The sequence below is a fragment of the Melanotaenia boesemani genome, chromosome 5 (assembly GCF_017639745.1).
Source record: "Melanotaenia boesemani isolate fMelBoe1 chromosome 5, fMelBoe1.pri, whole genome shotgun sequence".
Classification (NCBI taxonomy): domain Eukaryota; kingdom Metazoa; phylum Chordata; class Actinopteri; order Atheriniformes; family Melanotaeniidae; genus Melanotaenia; species Melanotaenia boesemani.
In genome coordinates, this window is record NC_055686.1 from 11748387 (window position 1) to 11769849 (window position 21463).

Below are 21463 nucleotides of genomic sequence, written 5' to 3' on the forward strand. Positions count from 1 at the left end.
ACAGAGAATAAAGGAAAAAAGGGGAGTTAAAATGAGCAAGTCAACACAGAGAATGAAAAAAAAGTGCGTGAAGATGGGAAAAAGGGTCTTGCATCATATAGTTACGAATGCAGGAGACAAGGAGGAGTTAAAGGGGAAGAGTAAAAAATAGATGCAGGGAGAAGGCCAAGAGGTGAAATATGAACATATCCCACAATGTTAGTAAAGATCAAGACAAGTAAAAAAAAAAAGAATAAATAAACTTAAGATCTGGGTTGGAGCTAGAGGAGTGGCAAGGGTGACGCTGGCCACCTCTGAAATCTGATTGGACACCTTAGCTTCCACCTCAGGTGATTTAACAGGACACTGAAAGAGTAGAACAGAATTTTCTTATTAGACACACATGGATCAATTAATCCTTTACAAATATTGACATTTGCATTCATGTTTTTAGAGGCGATATTGTCCCTGTGTAAGTATAACTACAAATGTTATGCAAGGCCATTAATCAGAGATGGGAACTCAAGTCTGGGACTCAGACTTGAGTCATACTTTAGTTGCATTTAAAATGGCTCGAGATGCACTTGGATTCACACTCAAAAGACTTGAGACTCAACTCAGACTCGCAATTTGAGACTTATCTTTTGTTTTTGTTTTGTTTATTGCTTTTTCTCATGATCTCTATGTTTGTCTGAGTTGTATGCTGTAATTTCCCCACATGTAATACTGATGTAACATCACACAAAAACGTGCAGTCAATCAAAATAATAGCAGCATCAGCAAACACATCTGTTGCTGCAGCACCATTGTAAATTTTGGGTATTAAAAACTTAACAAAAACAGGACAAATAAAAGAACAGAAAACTGCATGAAGCTTCCTTCATCCACCTTAACCCTTGTGCCCTCTTCACATTTGGCACCTTCTGCTGACCTTCATGGCCAAAAGTGTCCAGGCAGGAAAACTGCTATAAAATCGTTCTTAATTTTTTTTTTTTTTTTTTTGTTTTTTCATAAATCATTTAAACAACTTCTGTCCTGCTCAACACTACCAAACATTCAATCATTTATAGGATTTTAGCAAGAACACAGTTCAGGCTAAGACAGACCCCAGCCCCGATGTTAGCAGCCCAGACATTTCCCAATGTGAAGCCGGCCACATCATTGTAGTCAGATACAAAAATCCAGTCTACCACCACCACAGTAAGCCGGAACCTGTCGGAGAGAAACCATTGATCCCCTACTACCACATCAAGCACTACATACTGTACCCAAAACAACCAATCTACCTTTTTATGGACCTTTTTGAAGGTATTGCAAATATTTCCACTTGGTGATGCAACGATGTATTTATTTCTCATATCTTTCTAATTTAACTACAATTATCACAGCATTTTTTAAGTGAGTGTTTTAGTTAGAAGAACACAATCATTTCTTTTCTTACTATATGCCCCCCCACACCACCTGATAAGTTTTACCCACCCTCTGTCTAGCTTCACCACAGCGTAAGATTATTTTTTAATCTAAGATCTTACCCAAAAAACATTTATTACAAATGGAAACATAACAGCAGATGAAAGTAAATGTGTAAATTCTCAGATTAGGAGATCTTTATGGTTGAATGCAGTGGCCCCCACCCTGGGTCATGAGGTTTTCACTGCACACAGGCTGTCAAAATTTGATTTGCTCATATAAGAAAAGGAAAAACGAAATCAAAACTCATTTACTGGACTACATCAAGCGGCTGTACAGAGACACACTGGTTGCCACATGGACAAGAGTTTGTATGCTCAATGGAATAACAGGAAACAGAAGAATTGTTGATGAAGCACTTCTTCAACTCTTTACAACCAGCTGACTGATGCATTTGCTATGAAAACAGCATACAGTATGTAGCACACACATTCACTTTCTACAATGAGACCAAGAAGTGGACCCAATCATGCAGGGGAAAGATGCTTAATGTTTGCACACAGGAGTGCAAAGTTGAAAAATGAGGAGCCAAAGCAATTACCATTGCAAATATAGCAGACTAATGTCATTGTGGATGTGTGTATGCACTGATTTACATAGCACTAATTTGTGCACTAATTTACTTTGCATATGAGCATGCTTCAATAGAAAATTATTTCTCATTTGCTCGTGTGAACAAAGAATCGTAACTGTTATATTTTTACATTTTCAGCCTTGGCTGTGAAGATGGGCTACCTTACCGCCATGTTCAGTTATTGTCAGAGAAATGTATCTGGAAAAAAAAGATAATAAAGGTTTTGGGTTGTCAAAGGATGTCGTTGCACTCACATTGGCCAAACATAAAGTCTTAGATTGTTCTGCCATTCAGCACCTTTTCAGAAATAAAAACAGGATACCACAAAGATCCCACATGAAATTTCATTTCTGGATGTACAAACACTGTTGGATGGAGGAATAGAGGCGTGGCTGTATGGATAAAATGGAGGTGTACCGGCTCCTGAGCTTCAGTGTTTCCTAATAACTTGATTTGCTTCTTGTAATTTGCTCCAAACTTTGACTGATTAAACACATTGAACAACACACAAAGTAAACTAGTGTGACATCTATTTCTGCTAAAGAAAAAAGGCTAAACAATTAATAATGACATTAACCTGTAGTCTTAGAGTTACAGATGGGATTTTAACCATTAAATGTGATAGCTGTACTCATGTTTGATGTCTGATTCTCCATTATTGCTTTTGTAATTCAAGTCTCCCTCTGTTATTGTGTTTCGTTTTGTTTTTACACACCTCTTTTTGCTCTTTTGACACTGTGCTGTCTTTCTGTCTCCTTGCAGGTTATTTGAAACTCTTCAGTCTCTCTTCTGGTCCATATTTGGGCTGATAAACTTGTACGTCACCAATGTGAAGGCTCGCCATGAGTTCACAGAGTTCGTCGGGGCGACCATGTTTGGGACGTACAACGTCATTTCGCTGGTGGTTCTGCTCAACATGCTGATCGCCATGATGAACAACTCCTACCAACTCATTGCTGTGAGTTACAGCAGGAAATAGAGCTGGAAAAGTTGAACTTATTTACTTTTTAAAGTGGACTGTTCAGTTCTGATTCTAACTTTTCTAATGTAAAAATATAATGCACTTGTGTTGTTTTAACTTTTTAGAAAGTTCACTAAGCAAAAACTAAACAGCACAAAAAGCATCACAATAAATTTTATTCTCTCAAATACCTTAATGTAGAGCAGTGGTTCCCAACCTGGGGTCTTTGTTTTTTCTCCTGTTCTCTGAGATTTTGTTTTTGAAATGCATTTTTACCTCTGCCGACGCGGAGGTCATATATACCTACCATGTATGGTCATATGGTGGCGTTGGTGTGCCTGTTTGTCTTTTAGCAACATAACTCCGGACATGGATGGATTTTGATTAAATTTTAAGGAAATTCAATAGATGGAATAAGGGACAAGGGATTAGATTTTGGGGGTGATCCGGATCATTGCCTGGATGCAGGAATTTTTTACAGAATTCTTTACTATGGGGATAATTTTGAGAGCTTCTAGCTTCTAACTCAAAACTAATGCCCACAATCATTGGCAAGAAATTTACAATGGCTTGGCGGAGGTTTACTCTGCACTCTCTGAGTGCTTCTGTTTGTGGATTTGTTGTGTTTGCTCATTACTTGAGTATCCTACATGAAAATAATCACACATTTGAAAGTCTAGAAGTTACTTTGACATATGTTTGCTTGAAAAATGACTGAAAAAATGCACATAACTGCACCTTGTTATTATAAAAACTGACAGATGAAAATTAGTTTTTATTTGAAATGCCATTAAAAAAAAAAATAAGTCCCTAGGCAGAATTTAAAAATGACCATTTGCTTATTCTAGCACATAGTATGAAACCCTTGGGTTACCATCACAATTGTCTAATTTTAACAGATGCACCAACCATCACAGTAATGAAAAATAATTATCAGAAACTTGGCAGCTCTTCCAGGATCCTGTAGTGAGGAGTCTCCTTCTTGTCCTGCAGGACCATGCTGACATTGAGTGGAAGTTTGCCCGCACCAAGCTGTGGATGAGCTACTTTGACGAGGGTGGCACGCTGCCACCCCCTTTCAACATCATCCCCAGCCCCAAGTCCGTGTGGTACCTGCTCATGTGGCTCCACAACAAGCTGTGCAGGAGAGGCCAGCCACTCGGGGAGACATCGCACAAGTGTGAAAACCTTAGAGAGTTCACAGTAAGTGATGATAGAACAAGATGGCTGGAACTTAGAGGACATTCTGATGTTTTATATTGATGCTGCTGATTATTTTCAGGAGATTTCTGTTCATTTTAAATCTCACTGGTTCAGTTAAAGCTCTTACACAAGAGCAGACACAACCAAAGAGAAATCATAGCTGAACTCATATAACACAGCAGATAACCAGCTTAGCTCATGCTTTCTTTAATGTCAGTATAATGATGCAGAAGATGTTTTTTTTTCATTGTCACACAGCATAAAATGATCTGACAGGACGGATCTGATATATTCATGTCCGGCCTCGCTTGTTATTTCCTTTGCCTTGATTGTGTGTGTCAGCTGTGATGCGTTTCTGTCACAGGAAGGAATGAGATTTTGTTTCTGTTTGTTCGCGGAAATCTGAAGGTGAACTTGAATTTGATGGATTGTGATACAAGATGCAGCTGCCGGCATCAGAGCTGTGACAACTCTGTCACTCTGCTGTACGGCTTCTTCTAACAGAGATACTAGCTGCAACTCAAAGAAATGTTTTAATAAGTCATCTGTGAACTAATAAGCTGCTGTGGTCATGTTCCTGTAACCAAAGAGACATTAATAAAAAAAAGCTCCAGAAGGAGTTGGAGCTTGTTTCCACTGTACCAACACACGTCCTGGAGGAAAAATATTCAACCACTTGAAGTTGAAAATCTCAAAGATTTAAAAGAGCTGCTGGTGTCGTCACAGTTGCTTTTTCTTCCGTTTTTTAGGCAAGCTATCATTGTTACCCTGAACATTGTGCTCTGAAAGAAGCATGAGTTTTTAAATTGTATTTGTCTACTAAAGTGTTAGCGTTTTACACTCAGTGGTCTGAGGGCTAAAACTTCCTGGTTCAGTGCATCTCTAGCTCCCAGAGCAAAACTAACATGAAAAAAGGCGTTACACTTCATCCTACTGGCAGTGTCTCTGATAATCACAACCCCCTGAGATAATTAGACCTAAAAAATTAAATAAAGAACATAAATCTCATCTTCAGTTTCAGAGACTCCATCTAAAACCTGACAGTTGATAGACGAGTGTTTCTGAAAAAAAAAAGTCCTTCCTATTCTCATTTTTGTTGCATCCTCAGTGAATATGAGCATGTACACCCAGATGTAACCTCTAAAGCTCCTGAACTTCTGCTAAATGGACCTGATGGTGAGATTTACCTGCAAACAGAAAAGCAAAACATGTTCATCTGTCCAAAAAACATTCATATAGGTGTATTTTTTGCTAAAATTAGAGTATAAATTTATCATCAATCAAACTGTTGCTCATTACGTATTAGTTTTACTGCTTTTTGGCACACTTATTGTATTTTTAAATGACAAATGATTGTTGATTTAAGTTATAGGTTTAATTTACATGCTTTTCTTTCCATTTCACACCCCAGTCTTTCTTACAGGTATGCAACTGTGACTCTAACAGAAGTCTTTTTATTCTCATTTTTATCTTTTTTTCCATTAACAAATGGTTTCATTTACTCCCATGAATCATAAGTGAAAGCAGACTTTATCAGATATTGTCTCTAATCTGACGAGGTCACTTTCCTAAACAAATCGCCCAAATGAGAGTAGAATTGTAAATCATGTCTTTCTTTGTAAATTTTTGTTTTGTTTTCGTTTTGTTTCTTAACTGTTATCTGGTATCTAAATTTCGTGTTTTTCTGATGGTACTACACGTTTAATCATGACTTAGTGGAGAAAAAGAACAAATTAGGACCTAAATGTTCACTGACATTCAAGAAAAATAGTTCACAAGTCAGCCTTCATAATATGACTCCTACTTTTACATGTAACTTCTACAAATTCAAATTACTTGTATGAAATCGAAAGCAAAGTCTCTCAACAAAGGTTCAAAAATGGTTCAAAGGCAATATTTTCCTTTCTCCCCTTTCATGCCTATACACAGCTTGATTTTTAGTTCGTCGGCATTCAAACGTCCTTTGTCTCCTTATGTGTTTGCTGCTAATAGCATCAACTCTCCACATCTCATTCCTGTTTGTTAGGCAACAACAACTTACACAGAGGAAGGCAGGAGGTGCCGGTTAACAAATACTTGTGACTCTTTGAACCTTTGTGCAGGTGATCGTAGGCTTCAGACTTTTCCTGCACTTTTTTACAGATATTACAGATATTATACTTTTGTCCTTCCCATCCCTCACAGCGATTTCTCATCACTTAGGGTTAGGGTAGAGTTAAAAACCCATTACAGTAAGAATTAATGCACATGGTTAAATCTTCACTTTGCAATATATATATATATATATATCAATAGACAGGTACAAATCTGTACATGTTCATATTTTAATATTTATGCAGTGCAGTTCCCATCATTTATACATGAACAGTGCCTGAAAAAAGGAAAAACAAAAGCATTTGGATATGTTACCGTGAGCCTTTTTTACATGATGGTTGCACTTTCTGTAAAAAGCCAAAGGCGGCTCAGCACCGTATGGCTGTTTGCTCATATGCATGAAGCCAGCAATGCAAAATAAGCAACGTGATGACAGCGTCGTTGATTAGAGCAGAAAGTTCTGGCTTCCCTTCACACATACAGCCCGTTTCATCTCTGTTGCTACCTCTCTTGCCAGCTGTCTTTTACTGTACTTTCATATATGACTCCAATACAATAAAGTTCCATGTGCAAACGTTTGTGTTTCACATTGTCTGATGTGACTGAGCTGTTAAAGCAAGTCTGCCACCTTTCATCTAAAAAATTGGATAAACTTAAACCTTTCCAGTGGGTAAGAAAATAATTAAAAGCACATTCTTTACTTCCCCAAGGGCCAAAGTGACTCTGAATTGCATGTTTTGTCTGAGCAATATGTCTGAAATCTAAAAACATTCCATTGAAAATTTATTAAAATATATATATAAAAAAATTTGTTAGAGAAGCATAAATGAAGGCAATTGACTAAAATATTTCCAGATTCATTATAAATTATGTTTGTCTTTGTAGTGGCTTGTTTGATATGCTAATCGTAACTAATTACACACTAACTTTGTGAGCATTTTAATAAGGGAGGCTGAGATGGTTTATATCACAAACAAAGTAAATATGGATAAATTTGCATGGGCAACAAATCCATGAGAAAATTATGTTGGTTAGCAGACTAGCCGCAATAAATGGAAACAAAGCAGCAGGGCGTAATAAAACTGAAGCAAAGAGAGAGATGTAGTTTAGTGTTTGAAAACAGATAAATTAAAAACTAAAACCACTAACCTCCCTAGCAGCAGCAAAAATGGGTTGTTGGGTGTGTATTGATCGAATTTTATTATTCCTCCGGAAACCAGCAAAGCTGAAATAAGTCGATCAGATTTAACTGACTGGCAGAATTTCTGCATTTTGGGCAAATATTAGCAACAGCTAAAATTTGGATTTTTTCTTCTTTCTCTGTTGTCTCTCCATTAGTAAATTCAATATTTTGGGTTTTGGCTGTATTCCAGTGTAAAACGGGTGAGCAAGAACCTGTGAGTGCTGACTGACAAATTTACTGGTAATCAAATTTTGTATACCAGATAAAATCTGTTTTTGGGGGGAGGCTCTGGCTCATCGCCCAACCTATCACCACAGAGTGACTGAACCTGCTGCCTGTAAGAGCAGATTAAAGAGTGCCTTTAAGGTGTGGGGATGGAGTGGCTAAGTCATTTTACAGAAATACAATCACACATCACGTGGACGGCCATCAGCTGAGCGTCTGAAAGCACAGAAGGAACATCGGCAGATAAACACATCCTGATAAACACATTTAACAGCCCAGTCATCTGGAGAGAGACTGGGAGCCAGCAGCGCACAGTAATAAGGCTTTTTCACAGTTTCTCTCTCACACACACACACATAGAGTGCAGCTGGCATGTTCACCTCAGCTGAAGTCAGCTGAGTTATATAAGCCAACCAGCCCACATAGGTTCACAGAGCTCTGCAGAGATCTGATCAAGGGAGTGAGCAAGCTTGTGTGCACACAAGTGTGTATGCATCTATGTGTGTGTGTGAGGAGAATAACAGCGTGAGATATTCAAATGTATGATTGCTCTGAAGAGAAAGATATTTCAAGGAAGATGTATATGTGTGTGTGTGTGTGTGTGTGTGTGTGTGTGCGTGCGTGTTCAGGGGGGAGGGGGAGTGTGAAAGACTGAATGTTGGAGTGAAGATTCAATAAAAACGTGGACAGAAAGACACAAAATATAAGAAGATGTGGAGATGGTGATGGATGCTTGCTTGGCAGATGTTACAGTTTTCCTCTTTTATTTTGGTTCAGAGGGACCCAGCCAGCCCATGTTTGAGTGCTAGTCTGTGGCCCGTTAATGCTGCCTTCTCCTTCTCTTTCTGACCCCTTTACTGGATTAATACATACATTAAATTAAGGCTACTCATGCCCAAATATCTTTAAAAAAAACAGCAATTTAGCTGTTTTTCTTTGACTTGTGTACCTGAATCTGAACACAACACAGACCAGATGCCAGAGTTTGAGAAATGATGCTGACAAGTACAAACAGATATGCTCAAATATGAAAATAAACGCTAACGGGGGTAAATGCTAATGGGGCTTCGAGCAAGGTCAATTACTCCCAACCTCTGTCTCAGACAATCCAATCAATGCTTGTTATTAAGAGTCTAAAAAATACAAATAAACCTTATGGTGTCTACCAACAATTTATTTTGTATTTGAACCTATGTGACAAAAGTGGTAGTAATGTGGCCTAAAGTGACACCATTTTTGTTATTTTTGGTTTACCAAATCATTCCCAGTTACCTTACTGTAATAAATATGGACTACAGTAGATACCGTATTAAAAAAACAAATTAAATGCATTTCCATGGGCTTGAATGGAATTGTAAAACTGACCCTGTTTATCAGCTGTTTAACTGGAAGATTTTGGAAATTCTTCAATTTTTCCGCATCTATCAAAATGCAAAAAAAGGTTGGGAGATATTTGAAGGGTTGCATTTTTAATAAGGAAGCTCTTGCTGTTATCCCAAAAACAAACAGCCAAGAGAGACAGCAAGAAATATATATTTATTTAGCAGAGAAAAAAAGGCACTTACTGTATGAGCCGCAGTGAATTACTGTAAGATCTTTTCTACTAATACGAAAAATCTTGTCATAGGTGACAAAGACTCTTCAAATGGAAGGCATAATTTTATCCAAAGCCATTTTCACACATGTGCGACAGTCCTGAGATGTGCTAGAGGAGTAGCTCATGAGAATGAAAAACTTAACTGCATCCACTCCTGACTTATGGCAGAGATGTTCAGTAAGATCTGTCGGTGCAAACAGCTCATCTTCCATTTGCTGCAAATATGCACTGCTTCATGTTGCTTTCCATTTGCTTGTAATTATTAAGATTTTATTCAAACGCATGTGGCATGTACAGAGCATGTCTGGTAGAAAATGTAGTAATACATGACAATGACTTAGTAATGTATGATAAGTTATACATGGAAACGAGATAGTTATGTGATGGAAGTGATAATCAGACTGTGGCCCAGGGCAGCCAGAAGGCTGAGCTGAAAGGAGACCTGGCTCTGAAGGACAGCCTGGAGGCCATGCAGACAAGCGCTGGACCTCTGGAGGGTGGCCTGGGGGCTGGGCCAACAGGAGCTGGTGAGACAAAGACTATGGGTGGATAGCTAATGAAGGAGCTGGGACACCTCTGGTGAGACACAAGAAGAATAGCGATATCAGGTACTTGAACCAGAACTGATAGAGGTGAGCCCAGAAGGGCCCACAGGAACCAGAGTCTTAGGAGGAGCGAAGGAGGAGCATCCTGCTCAGGGTCCCCCTCTGGAACAGGAACCAGAAGTGGAAGAGGAGTGACCTCCTCAGAGACAGGAACAGACAAACAGATGTATTACAAGGGCAACACAGGGACATGACAACGATCTGGCAGTGAATAAATGAAACCGTGGAGTAATTATATACAGAGGTGAGCTAAGAAGAAGCAGGTGAAGTAAATTAGCAAATTAAACCAGGCGGAGTGATGAACAGTAAGCAGGTAGAAAAAGAGAATACACAAAGGGAAACACAAAATAAAACAAGACAGAACTTATATTGATAAGAATACAAACTTAGACTGTAATAGTACTAAAAACCCTAAGACCATGATACTTCCATTTAGTCACAGTGGTCACAATGACGGGTATCTACAGAAAACAAGGGAGCCTCATTTACCATTCTTGATATAATGTGAACAAAATTTCACTTGTCTATTGTGTCCTGTTTCTTGTCTTCTCCCCCCCTCCTCCTCCTCTGTCACATTTCTTCAGAAAATCTCCCCATGTCAGCTACATGTGTGGGCAGCAACTGCAGGACAAGTCAAGACCAAATTATTTCCACGTTCTGCTGGAGGCCTCCAAGGTTCATGTGTGAAAATGGCTCAATTGAAATATGAAGAGACATCAGACTTTGAATTCTGTACAGACAGTTCACCACAAGGTGTGAACTACAGATAATCCTCAGGAACAGAAAGCTGGCCTACCGACCTCATGAAAAGGCCGAGTTCCTCAGGCAGATGAAACTAAGATCAGGTTTAGCTAGTGTTGAATAATATTCAACTCTGAGCTCCACCTAATCAAGCTGTGTTTGACTTTTCAAACAAGTCGTGGCAAAACATCACAAAAGAGGAGACTCATTCATTGGTGAAGTTCATGACTTTCAGCCTTGAGGCTGTCGTTGCTGAGGAAAGATTCTCAACAAAATGTCAACCTTTCAGTAATGATTATGCTGATTTATCCTTTTTTGTTTTAGCCCCTAAAAATACGACTTTACATATAAAATAATATGTATTAGTAAGTTAAAATTCTTAAATCCATCAGTCATGTGTGTTTTTATCTTGGGTTGTTATAACAGCTGTAACACTGTGAATTTCTCCAATAAGGAATGAAAACAGATCTATGTGATCTAATCACTTAGGATGTGATTACCCTCATATTAGGGTTAGGGTTCTCCACTTGCAGAGTGAATGCATTTTTTATTCTACTGGAAATACTGACAAGCATAAGAGCCATTCCATACTTGTAATATATTTGTGTCGTTGTTTCTGTTGAAAAACAGTCACCCTACAAAACCCCTTCTAAAGAAACAGGGGAGGAAATAAATAGTTTAAAATATAAACAAAGCAAGAAAAAATAAAATTAAACATTGATGAACATAAAGCACATAATACATAAAACACAGGGAGACCTTATATCTGAGGTCTCTAAATTATTACTATACATTAATACTAACTGGCACAAGTCCAATTAGTTAGTAAACATATAACTAAAGCCAGGGTTGGATAGGATCTTACAAGCCAAATGACTCAGATTTGAATAAATATAAGGTAAAATACATAAGTGAATAAATAAATCAAGAAGGAGAAATAGCTGACATGCAGCAGGTTGAAAGTTTTCCGAACTAAATGCTAGAAGATGGTGAGATTGTGGAGCACAACGGAACCTTGGACTGGGTTTTAAATGTTTAAATTTTCCTAATTAAACAGAAAAGGATTTATCTCTAGACCCCCTAAGTGAGTATTTTACATCTGCATCAAATCAGGTAGCTACAAAGATGCTTTTGGGGATGTTTGTTCATTTCCAGTGCATTTCTTCTTCTTGTAATTAATGTTGAAAAAGCAAACTTATCTTTATACCTTTTCTTTATTGTGGAAGGATTTTGCCCTGTGAACAAAAATGGCTGCTACTGCATTAGGTTGGAAATCATTACTGTACATCTGATAGTGATGCTACTATAGACCAATAATTTACATAACCAGGTCATAACCAGAACATGTGGGTTAGCAGGGCTATTTTGGCATCAGTCACAATTTGCATCGTGTAAGTCATACTTTAGAAAAACGGACTCTAAGGCTTTAATTTGAATTAGATTCAATTTTGCATAAAAGGTGCAGTCATCCATTCTCTGCAAGGCACTGGTCCAAATATCTTCACCTATTTTGTCTTCCAGCTCCTCCACCCAGCTTGCTCCACTGTATGCATGTTCAGTAAGTGCTGGTTGAAGGTGCAAAATATTAAAGATGTCAGAATCAAAATATTTCCTGACTGCTTTATTCTCTCTTGTTATGCTATTTGTTGTTATGGGTTGGGTTCACTCAGAGGCACACAGGATTTGATTTTGATGTAAATATCTTAAAAACCCATTTCTTTCCTTTTGTTGTTCTGAGACAAATATCAGATTGTTTTTATGTGATTACAAAATGCAGCAAAGATAATCTGTTTGAGTCTGCACATTAATCATAAGCATCTCCAACGATAATCTTAAAGCTCTCTGTACACTTTATTCAGTTGAATTAGTTTAATGTTGTAAGAAGAGTGTATTTTTTCCTTCTTACTAGCGGAAACAGTCATAGTTTTGCTTATTCTGTGGTAGTGATTCTACCAAAGTCTCTAAAATGTAAATGGAGGGCATAGCCTTGCTTTCCAAAATGTTATATATCCATTTCGAGTGGTTAGAAATGATTAACTGAAGTTCATTACTCAGCACTTCTTCCAGATGGAGGATCTGTCGTTCTCTCAGCCAAAGGCTATTTGTTAGTCTTTCGCTTTTGTTTCTGCAGGGTGCTGTGAGAAAAGGCTGTGGACATGTTTAATTTTGGAGTGACCTCAGTGTGAAATATCAGCCTGCCTGATAATAATAACGAGCAGACAGAAAGAGAAATGATATCACGTAAAGCAAAGAAAGATGGAGGGCTGGACCAAAAAGTAATGTGAAGTAATGTGGAATAAATGTAAATATATTATGTTTTACATCATCTCTTCTTTGTCTTTTGCAGGAGCGCCATGCTGACAGCCTCATTCAGAATCAGCATTACCAGGTCGGTACTTCCACTCACCTTCATTTCTATTTGTTTGAAATCTAACACTTAATCTTCTGCTTCCATCTGTTGTTTTTGTGCAAAAACAATTCCAACTTTAGAGAGTAAAAACTCCACATGCACTCACATCATCAGTCAGTCCTGGTCCCACTTCAGTGGGCTTTATGTCAGAAAATCAAGTGGATTAAAACTTTCTATTGACTGAAAACTTTCATGGTTTGTGGAAAATATTCCACTAGCAGCTAATCTTCAGTTAGTGTTCAGTTAGTTAGAGTTTTATGTAGCCACAGCTCTATTTATATGTTATGAGCATCTGATAAATTTATACACATGAAACTGTCCGAAATAGATTCTAAAGAGAAAGATCTTTAGGGTGTAAAATTCACATCTGTGGTATTACTGACAGATTTGAGTACAGAATTCAAATAAGAAGCAATATTCTGCTTTGATTGAGTCCAATTTTGGGAGCATTCAACTCTTAGCAGTTTTTTTTTTTTTTTTTTTTTTTTTGTCCTATCCAGTATTTTAACAAGTAGAAATGGTCTGGTTGCTGTGTTGTGCTCAACATATTTCTATTTCTTTTCCCAAGGGTAGCTTCTCCCCTTCATGCTTGAGTGTTCTTTATTTTGGTTATTACAATGTTAAATGTTTAGGCTGGACCTGTCAAGAGTAAACAAATGAATGGGGAGTGTGAGAAGAAAGTGGGAGATTTTGAAGAGAAGAAAATTGTGAAAAGCAAACAGCATATTTAAAGCAACAGCAGCAACTGTTGAATCAAATCAGAGAAAGCAGACAACCAGCTGCTATACTTGTAAAGAAACTTATCAGAAAACATCCTGTAGCTTCTGTAAGAAAACAAAGCAGACAACCGTCAGGAGCACCTATAGGAAGACGAACTGAGAGTAGCATTAATACCAACAACACTAGCAATGAGTATACAGAAACATAACTGTAACTAGTGATGACTAAAACTGCCGGTCAACACAATATTAGCAGGCACATTAGTGAATGTTGGTGTCTAGCATTAAATAAATGTCTCTTCAAGTTGCCACATGTAGTTATTGCACATCTAAACATTGCACACTGTTGGCCAGTTAGCCAGTCACCAGGTAGCATTTTCTTCAGATAGCATGGTTTGAATATGTTCGTTAGAAGCTTGAAGGCTACTTCTAGTTTCTGCAGCGGACCATCCAAAAACACCCAAAGCAGTTCATTTCATTCATTTAAATTAAGTGTGACTCCTCTAAATATGACAAATAAGTGTTAGCGTGAACAGTCCCACTGCTCTTTTTTTAGCTACAGATCTTGTAAGGCATATTTATGTCTCATCGTACCATTATAATATAATATAGCTTCCATCACACCATATGCTTCAGGCAAAAATGTTAATGCTCCTTTTCTGGAATATCTGTCATGGTCTGTGGATTTTAACTTTGTCTTTTTGTTTCTTGGTTTTGGTGTCATGCTCTTACTCATCCTAGTTGTGTTAGTATTATCTTTGCTTTATTTACTGTTCAGTGTTTATTTGTGTTTCACTACATTTTCATGCTCCATGTACTCATTTTATGTAAATGTATGTTTTATTATTTGTGTACCTTGTTCCTTTATGTCATTTACTTTTGTTCCAGCGTTTTTTCACCTGGTTTCTTCTCCTGATTGTCATATCCGCTCTGCATTTAGCCATTAGCTCTATTAGTATGAATACTCCTGAGTTTCCTTTGTTCAGAGCCAGATTCTCGTCCATCCTGTCCAAGTTTGCTGATGTCCGGCTGGTCCGATGTTTTCCTTGTTCTGTTTTCCTGCTGTAGTCCTTCATTTGGGTGCTTTTAACCATGGGTTATGACACCACTTTCACTACTGCAGATCTGCAGTGCTTAATGAGGTGATCAGAGAATGCAACATGTAGTATAAAAAATATAATGTGGTTTGTGAACATGGAGTATACCACGGCTAGCAATGTAAAAAAAAAACGACAAAAAGGTTATATTCTTAACCTACCTAGAATATTGAGGTTATACACTGTTGACCTCAGTAATATGTATAAATACACAGTACTATTCATCTTGCGGCACACTGAGCACTTTATTGAATGGGGTCAACGTCTGAGTTAAGAGCTTTTGGTCAAAGAAGAAATTTGCTCCAAAAAAATTTTGACCCAGATGCTCAGCTGTAACATCTCCTAACTCTTACTACTGACTCAGGGCTGTCCCCACAACGCATTTAGCAATCCTCCCTTTCATCCCCACAAAACCAGGGATTAGCCTGTAACCGATCATGTCTGAAACCAGGTACCAAGGTGGATAGGTTTGAAACCTCTACCGTCTGTGGTACTTTGAGGACAGCCTAACCGCACAACTGGAGGGTATGACATCAAATGTGATGAACAGGCATCAAACACAACAACAATAATGGCGTTTGTGACCAACTGTGTTGTTGTGCTGCTCCAGACAGTCCTAGCTTGTGTACAGTTTTAGCACAAAAATGCACTGCTTTTACAACACAGTACTGTACCATCAACAGCAGAAGCAAGCAGGTATGTCATTATCTGCGTGCACACTATGTCTTGTTATAGCTCTAGAGTGTTACTCTTTAATCATCATAGCGCCTCCCACAGCCTTGTACTATGTACTACAGTAGTCTTGGGGGGATGGTGAAGCCTTTCTCCTTGTTTTTGCCACCCTGCTCACACCTGAACTAGCTTCGGCGCCGTGTGGACATAGCTTCAGTCTTATAATAAATAACTTAAAGTAGCTGATTTCTTTCTATACATTAGAGGAATTTACAATACATCTAGCTATCTCATCTCTTACCGTCTCAGTAATACCAAGTGTAGGATGAGATTATGAATATTGAATCTTAATGAATCTTTGTATATTTGTATTTTTACTTTTTAAAAGTCCCCAGCTCTTGTGTTGGTAATGAACAACACCAGGTATTGTTTTTGGCAGCTGTAACTGTTGCTTGTAAGTCCAGCTCTGGGGGATTTTTGTAAGAATTTGTACAACAAATCACTCGAGACTGAGCTCGTCTATTTTGACACCTCAGCACTGGCAGCGAGCTCAAACGCAGAGATGCCAGTACTTTGTATTTGGCAATGCTGATTGTTCCTTTTGATATCTGTCCATGTTTTTAAGGATTGTTGTAGGAATCTGTCCCTCACATTAGCCGAGTGTGTGGTGTGTTTTGGCTGAGGTGCTGAGTGACAGCATGCCAGACCGTCCTGTTTGGCAGTCACAGGTGTTGACTGTGGGAGGATGTGTGTGTGTGTGTGTGTGTGTGTGTGTGTACTGTACTAGCGCATCAGGGTTTGAATTGCTTCCACTGAGCACCAAATGCTTGTGAAATTTGTCTTTGGTCTGTAAATCAATGAGGGTGACCCGCCTCACTGACTGGTTACCTAATGAGACAGCATTTAAAGATTCCTCACACAACACTTTAAACCGTTTAATGGCTTTGAAATTATATTTTTGCAGGTATTTTTTAATGGTTGCACCAAAATGTATTGTATAGCAATTATTTTTACAATTCTTTTGCTTATTGATAAAAACTTTTGCAGATTCAGTTAACTTGAAATCAAGACAATTGTACAACCATTTTATATGAATTGCTTCTACGCTGAGAAAATCTTATTAGTTGTCTTTACTAAAAAAAAAACAAACTCATTGCCACAGAAAAAGTGACTTTTTAATAACTTGAATAACTAATTACAATTAACTAGAATGAAATATTTTTGTAGAACCTTAACTAAACGTGGTAGATCTAAGTTTGCTTTAAAAGCATGAGAATGTGGAAAAAACTTGATGGGAATAAATACACATGTATTAGAAGACATGCTTGATGAAATCTTGGTTTTATTGTCAACACATGATGATTTTAAATTTGTACTCAGATTTGTTCTTGCTTTGCAGCAGGAACTTGGTATAGGTGGGATTTTTGCTAAAACTAATGTCAGACCACTGAAGTCTCTGTGGCGGTGCAGCAGCAGCCTGAATAATTGGTTCTAAACACAGGGATGCCCAGTAACCTCAGAGCAATTACATGACACTACAAACATTCATTTTAAACCCTTTATTTTCATTATCAATCATTATTCTAACAGGTAAACTGTGTTTTTATGTCTAGAACATGTTTTCTATACACTGAAACTATGGTTAAAGGTGATTTGAGGTCAAACTGGAGGCCACATATTGTTTTCCAGTCTGAGGAATGAGGAGCTTTGGATTTAGAGATCACCCAGAAAAAGAAAAAAAGAAGAAGAAGAAAACTGGCAGACCAAAAATGGTAAAAAAAAAAATGGCTTGGAATTTTAAGGGTTAAACAAAAAAGGCTTGTAGTTTAGATTAGCCTTATGGATGACTTATTACCTAAAACAAAAGTTAATGTACAATATAAAATCAGTTCAAGTTGAAAATATTTGGTATTACTAAAACACTGAAATGAATACTTAATATTCAAGTATCAGTATCAGTGAACATTTAAAAAAGAAAGATTAAAAAAGTAACATTACTATGAGGTAGTCCTGGACAGGAGCAGTTTGCTGTGTTTTATGTTTCAGATTGGGACTTTCATGTGTGAGAGCCTCATAGCTGAAGAGGTTTGCACCTCATTCTCTGGACATATTTAGTGTAAGAAAACAACAGAATGTTGTCAGACAGCTTTTAGTGGCGTTTCCCTTCAAAGCAATTTTATGGTAAAAATGAGGAATAACTCAAAAAGTACAACACGATTAAATAAAAAGACAATAAACAAGGATGATGTAAGATTTATGTAAAATGTTTATTGTAACCATGGCAACTGTCTCCAACAGGAAGTGATTCGGAACCTGGTGAAGAGATACGTGGCCGCCATGATTCGCAGTGCCAAAACAGACGAAGGATTGACAGAAGAAAACTTTAAGGTGAAGGAAAATGATGTTGCTGTCGTCATGGTGATGTTGTGCATGGATTTAAATAAATAACAATTTAACATAAAAGAAAGAAAGAAACAAATACAGCAAAGACGTATAAAGTATTTTTTGGTTGTTGTGTAGCTGGATGCTCTGCAGAGCTCACCCTGCTCAAACATCAGGTGCTCAGTTTATTTATGTTTGTTCTGCAGGTTTCACTGATGCCACAGTCAAGGCAGCTTTTAATTTTTTGTTTCATAGCTGCAAAGATTTATTAAAGGACTTTTTTAGCAGCCACCTGCCCATTTCATCTAGTTTATTCCTGTCTGTCCAATCAGTACCAGCTCTCCTCTGTCAGTAATCCTTGAGGAGAGCTTTTTTTTTGTTTTGTTTATTTTTTATTTTTTTATTTCCTTCTCAATTTTCATAGCTGTGGATTATTTTGAGCTGTTTTACCTCCCGAGTCAGATTCCCATGATGCCCTTGGAGCCCAGCCTGGGCTTTGAAGTGTAAAGTTTCGTTATGCTTTTCAAAGCAACAAAACAGCATCAGGTGCACGTCAAACTGAATCACTTTTCCAGAATGTGTTTACTTATGCGTGTGTGCATGTATGTTAGGAGACATAAATACAGTGTTTTTGTGTATGAGTTTATTTGGTTGGAATGTGTAACTAACATCAGGTGTTAGCTGAGGTAAATCAGTGTTTGATTCTCTGAGGAATAAAAGATATGTGCATCATTTGGATTACATATGGAGAAAAAAAAAGATAAATTTGCTGCAATCTGAATCACGTTTCATGTCTCAAAGCTGTGTTTTTATATATGAAGGAGGATTAATGAGCAGAGAGGTAAACAAAGTGACTGTATACACAGGCGTTTGGGGTCATTTTCTGTAAGGCTCAGGGCTAATGTCAAGATGCACAGTAATGGAATAGAAATAAAAATCAAGGATATTGTCTCCAGATTGCATGCTGATCAACTAAGAAGCCCTCACACGTGCTCTGCCTTCATTGATCTGATGGCATCTGGATAAGTAGATCTTGTGTTTGAATTACTCGCCCTGTGCTTCTATGAAATATTTTGTGAAGCACCAGCAGGGTGTCAATTTGATGTCAGAAGAATTTGATAAATTGTTATTGAATAGATATATTTCAACTATTCCTCCTCCATTATTGTACCTAGAGAATTAGCTATGCAACTACATTACTTTGTTCCAGCATCTTAGCTAGTAGATTTTTTCTAGTGATCAAGAACATGTACGCTACATACGCTCTGGTTTACAATGACATAGATTGTTTCATGGCTTTTCCCACCACTTTTATATGCATTTCTTAGTCAAATTTCCATCCATCCATCCATCCATCCATCCATCCATCCATCCATCCATCCCTCTCTTAGAAATACATAAAATTCCCTTACTGTAGTGTTCACCTGCATGACAATATAAAGATTATATCTTTAAATGCAGTTACTGTTCACTTAACCCACTTTACTGTGGTTTCCTACTAAAAGAGTGTATTTTTTGCTATAAAGGGGTTCACAGCAACTTATTTTGCTGAAGTGAGAGTAAAAGGTTTGCCTTTAGCATTTTCTTGATTCTCCTCATTCTGTTTGCTAACATGGAACTCTGGCTTGTACCATTTATCCACTTTGTTTTCTCTCTTTTTATCTCCTCTTACCCTCCTCTTCACCCTCTGCCTCTACAAACGGATGGTTCACCTCCCTCTCTCAGACAGTCGTCAGTCTCATCTAACCCACTTACCCTTCTCACCCTTTAACTGTTTTTTTCTTCTTCGAGTTTACCGTTAGCAGTGTGACATCTGCAGCAACATTTGTGAAACTCTAAATACTCAAAGTCATTTTCTTATTTTCTACAGGAGTTGAAACAAGACATCTCCAGTTTTCGCTATGAGGTTCTGGATCTCCTTGGCAACCGGCGTCCTCCACGACGACACTACTCCTCATCCAGTGAGACAACAAAAGACGATGGCGCTGTGGCATCGGAGGATGATAGTGAATCAGGTGATGGCAGTGGAGGTGTAGTTGGAGTCCAGAAGTCAAAGAGCGTCACTTTTACCAACCCAGTGGAAGATGACGGAAGGCCAGCGCCGACCCTTGGAGTGTCGGCGCTGGTGCGCTCCATTTCTGGAATGACGCAAATAGACAGAGCAGATCAGGGCGATGAATGGGTTGAAGAGGAGGAGGAAGAGGATGGCAAACCAAAGAGCAATGGTCTGAAAACAACCGTTATTAATCCGTCCTCCACCACTGCCCTCGCTTCACCATCTTCATCGCTCTCCTCTTCATTCTCCTCATCCCTCGCTCGCACAAGGAGCCGCCTGCAGCGCCTCTCAGCTCCCAGCGCCAAGACAGACTCTTTCAAACGCCTCTCTTATCTGTTCTCTCGCTCCAAGCGCAAAGCCCCACCCACGCCACTCCCCCTCCAATCCCCACCCTCCTACACCATCTCAGATGGGTTGCTCCGCCCCCTGGGGAGCCACAGCCACTCCGACTATGGACTCAGCGACGTGACCCGAAGTGACACTCACCTGAATGAGATGGGCTGCTCCGTTGACAACCCGTCGTTCTTGCCACGAAGAACAAATGGGCGGGACTCACTGCTGACGCTGCCCCTCCCACCTCCGTGCCCCTGCCAATCCCTGCACTGTGCTTCCAACATCTCGGAGTCCAGCTCACGCCTCCTGGACTCCAGCGAGGATGTTTTCCAGAGTGAAGGCGTAGAGAGGGCGAGCGAAAGCAGTGTGGATGCAGGAAGGGGAGGAGTAGGCGGGATGATGATGATGGGCGGGTGGGTGGGACCCTGTGATGATGTGTTAGAGGACAGTTGCGAGGTCATAGAGGACTCCGTCACCACGCAGCTATAGGAGAGAGAGGACAAGCTGGTTCTCTGTGCTCGTTTACAGGCTAAATGCATACAGAGATGGAATGAGACAGAGAGAGAGGTGCATGACACGAGGAGCCAACTGAAGTTACTCTGGAACTTTACAGGATTGATTCTGGATTTTTCCGGAGTGCAACATTCCCAACATGTGGCAACACATGTGAGGAAAGACGGGATCCTGATGTGGCAGATGTTCATGGAGACAGTTTGACATCATGTAGTTGTTTCAGGGCATATTAAACTTATTGCAAACTTTTGTTGTTTGAAAAACAAAACAAGAAACAGCTCATGTTGCTATGTGGGCTGCCTTGGTGTAGAGCATCGAACTTCCAAAGCCTATTTGATCAGAGTACAAAATATTCCCATTGGTCCAATTAAATACTAATAAACATCCACAAATCTGCTATCAAGATTCCCTCACAAAAGCTGTTTTTCTTAAAAGTGCAGGAGCAGGAAAGTAGATTTGATTATCGAGATGGCTCAACTCTATGGCTCGAACAAATCTGTGAGAGTTTGGAGTTTAAAAAAAAAACAAGCTTCATACAAGCTGCAGAGACGCTACATGCATAATATTAATCGCTTAATGTTTGCTCTAAGACAAAAAAAGCAATGGAACATTTTTTTGTCTTTTTTTTGCTTTAGAAATTGATTTAAAT

General features: G+C 38.6%; 1 protein-coding gene across 1 annotated transcript in view; it reads left to right on the forward strand.

Moving 5' to 3' along the window:
- trpc5a (transient receptor potential cation channel, subfamily C, member 5a) overlaps positions 1-20790 on the forward strand; it is a 168288-nt gene extending 147498 nt beyond the window's left edge. The window contains exons 14-18 of the mRNA XM_041984409.1: positions 2786-2981; positions 3978-4187; positions 12980-13021; positions 17829-17918; positions 19783-20790. Coding sequence (XP_041840343.1) covers positions 2786-2981; positions 3978-4187; positions 12980-13021; positions 17829-17918; positions 19783-20790 — 1546 coding nt within the window. The remainder of the gene's footprint in view (positions 1-2785; positions 2982-3977; positions 4188-12979; positions 13022-17828; positions 17919-19782) is intronic.
- Positions 20791-21463: the final 673 nt, after the last annotated feature.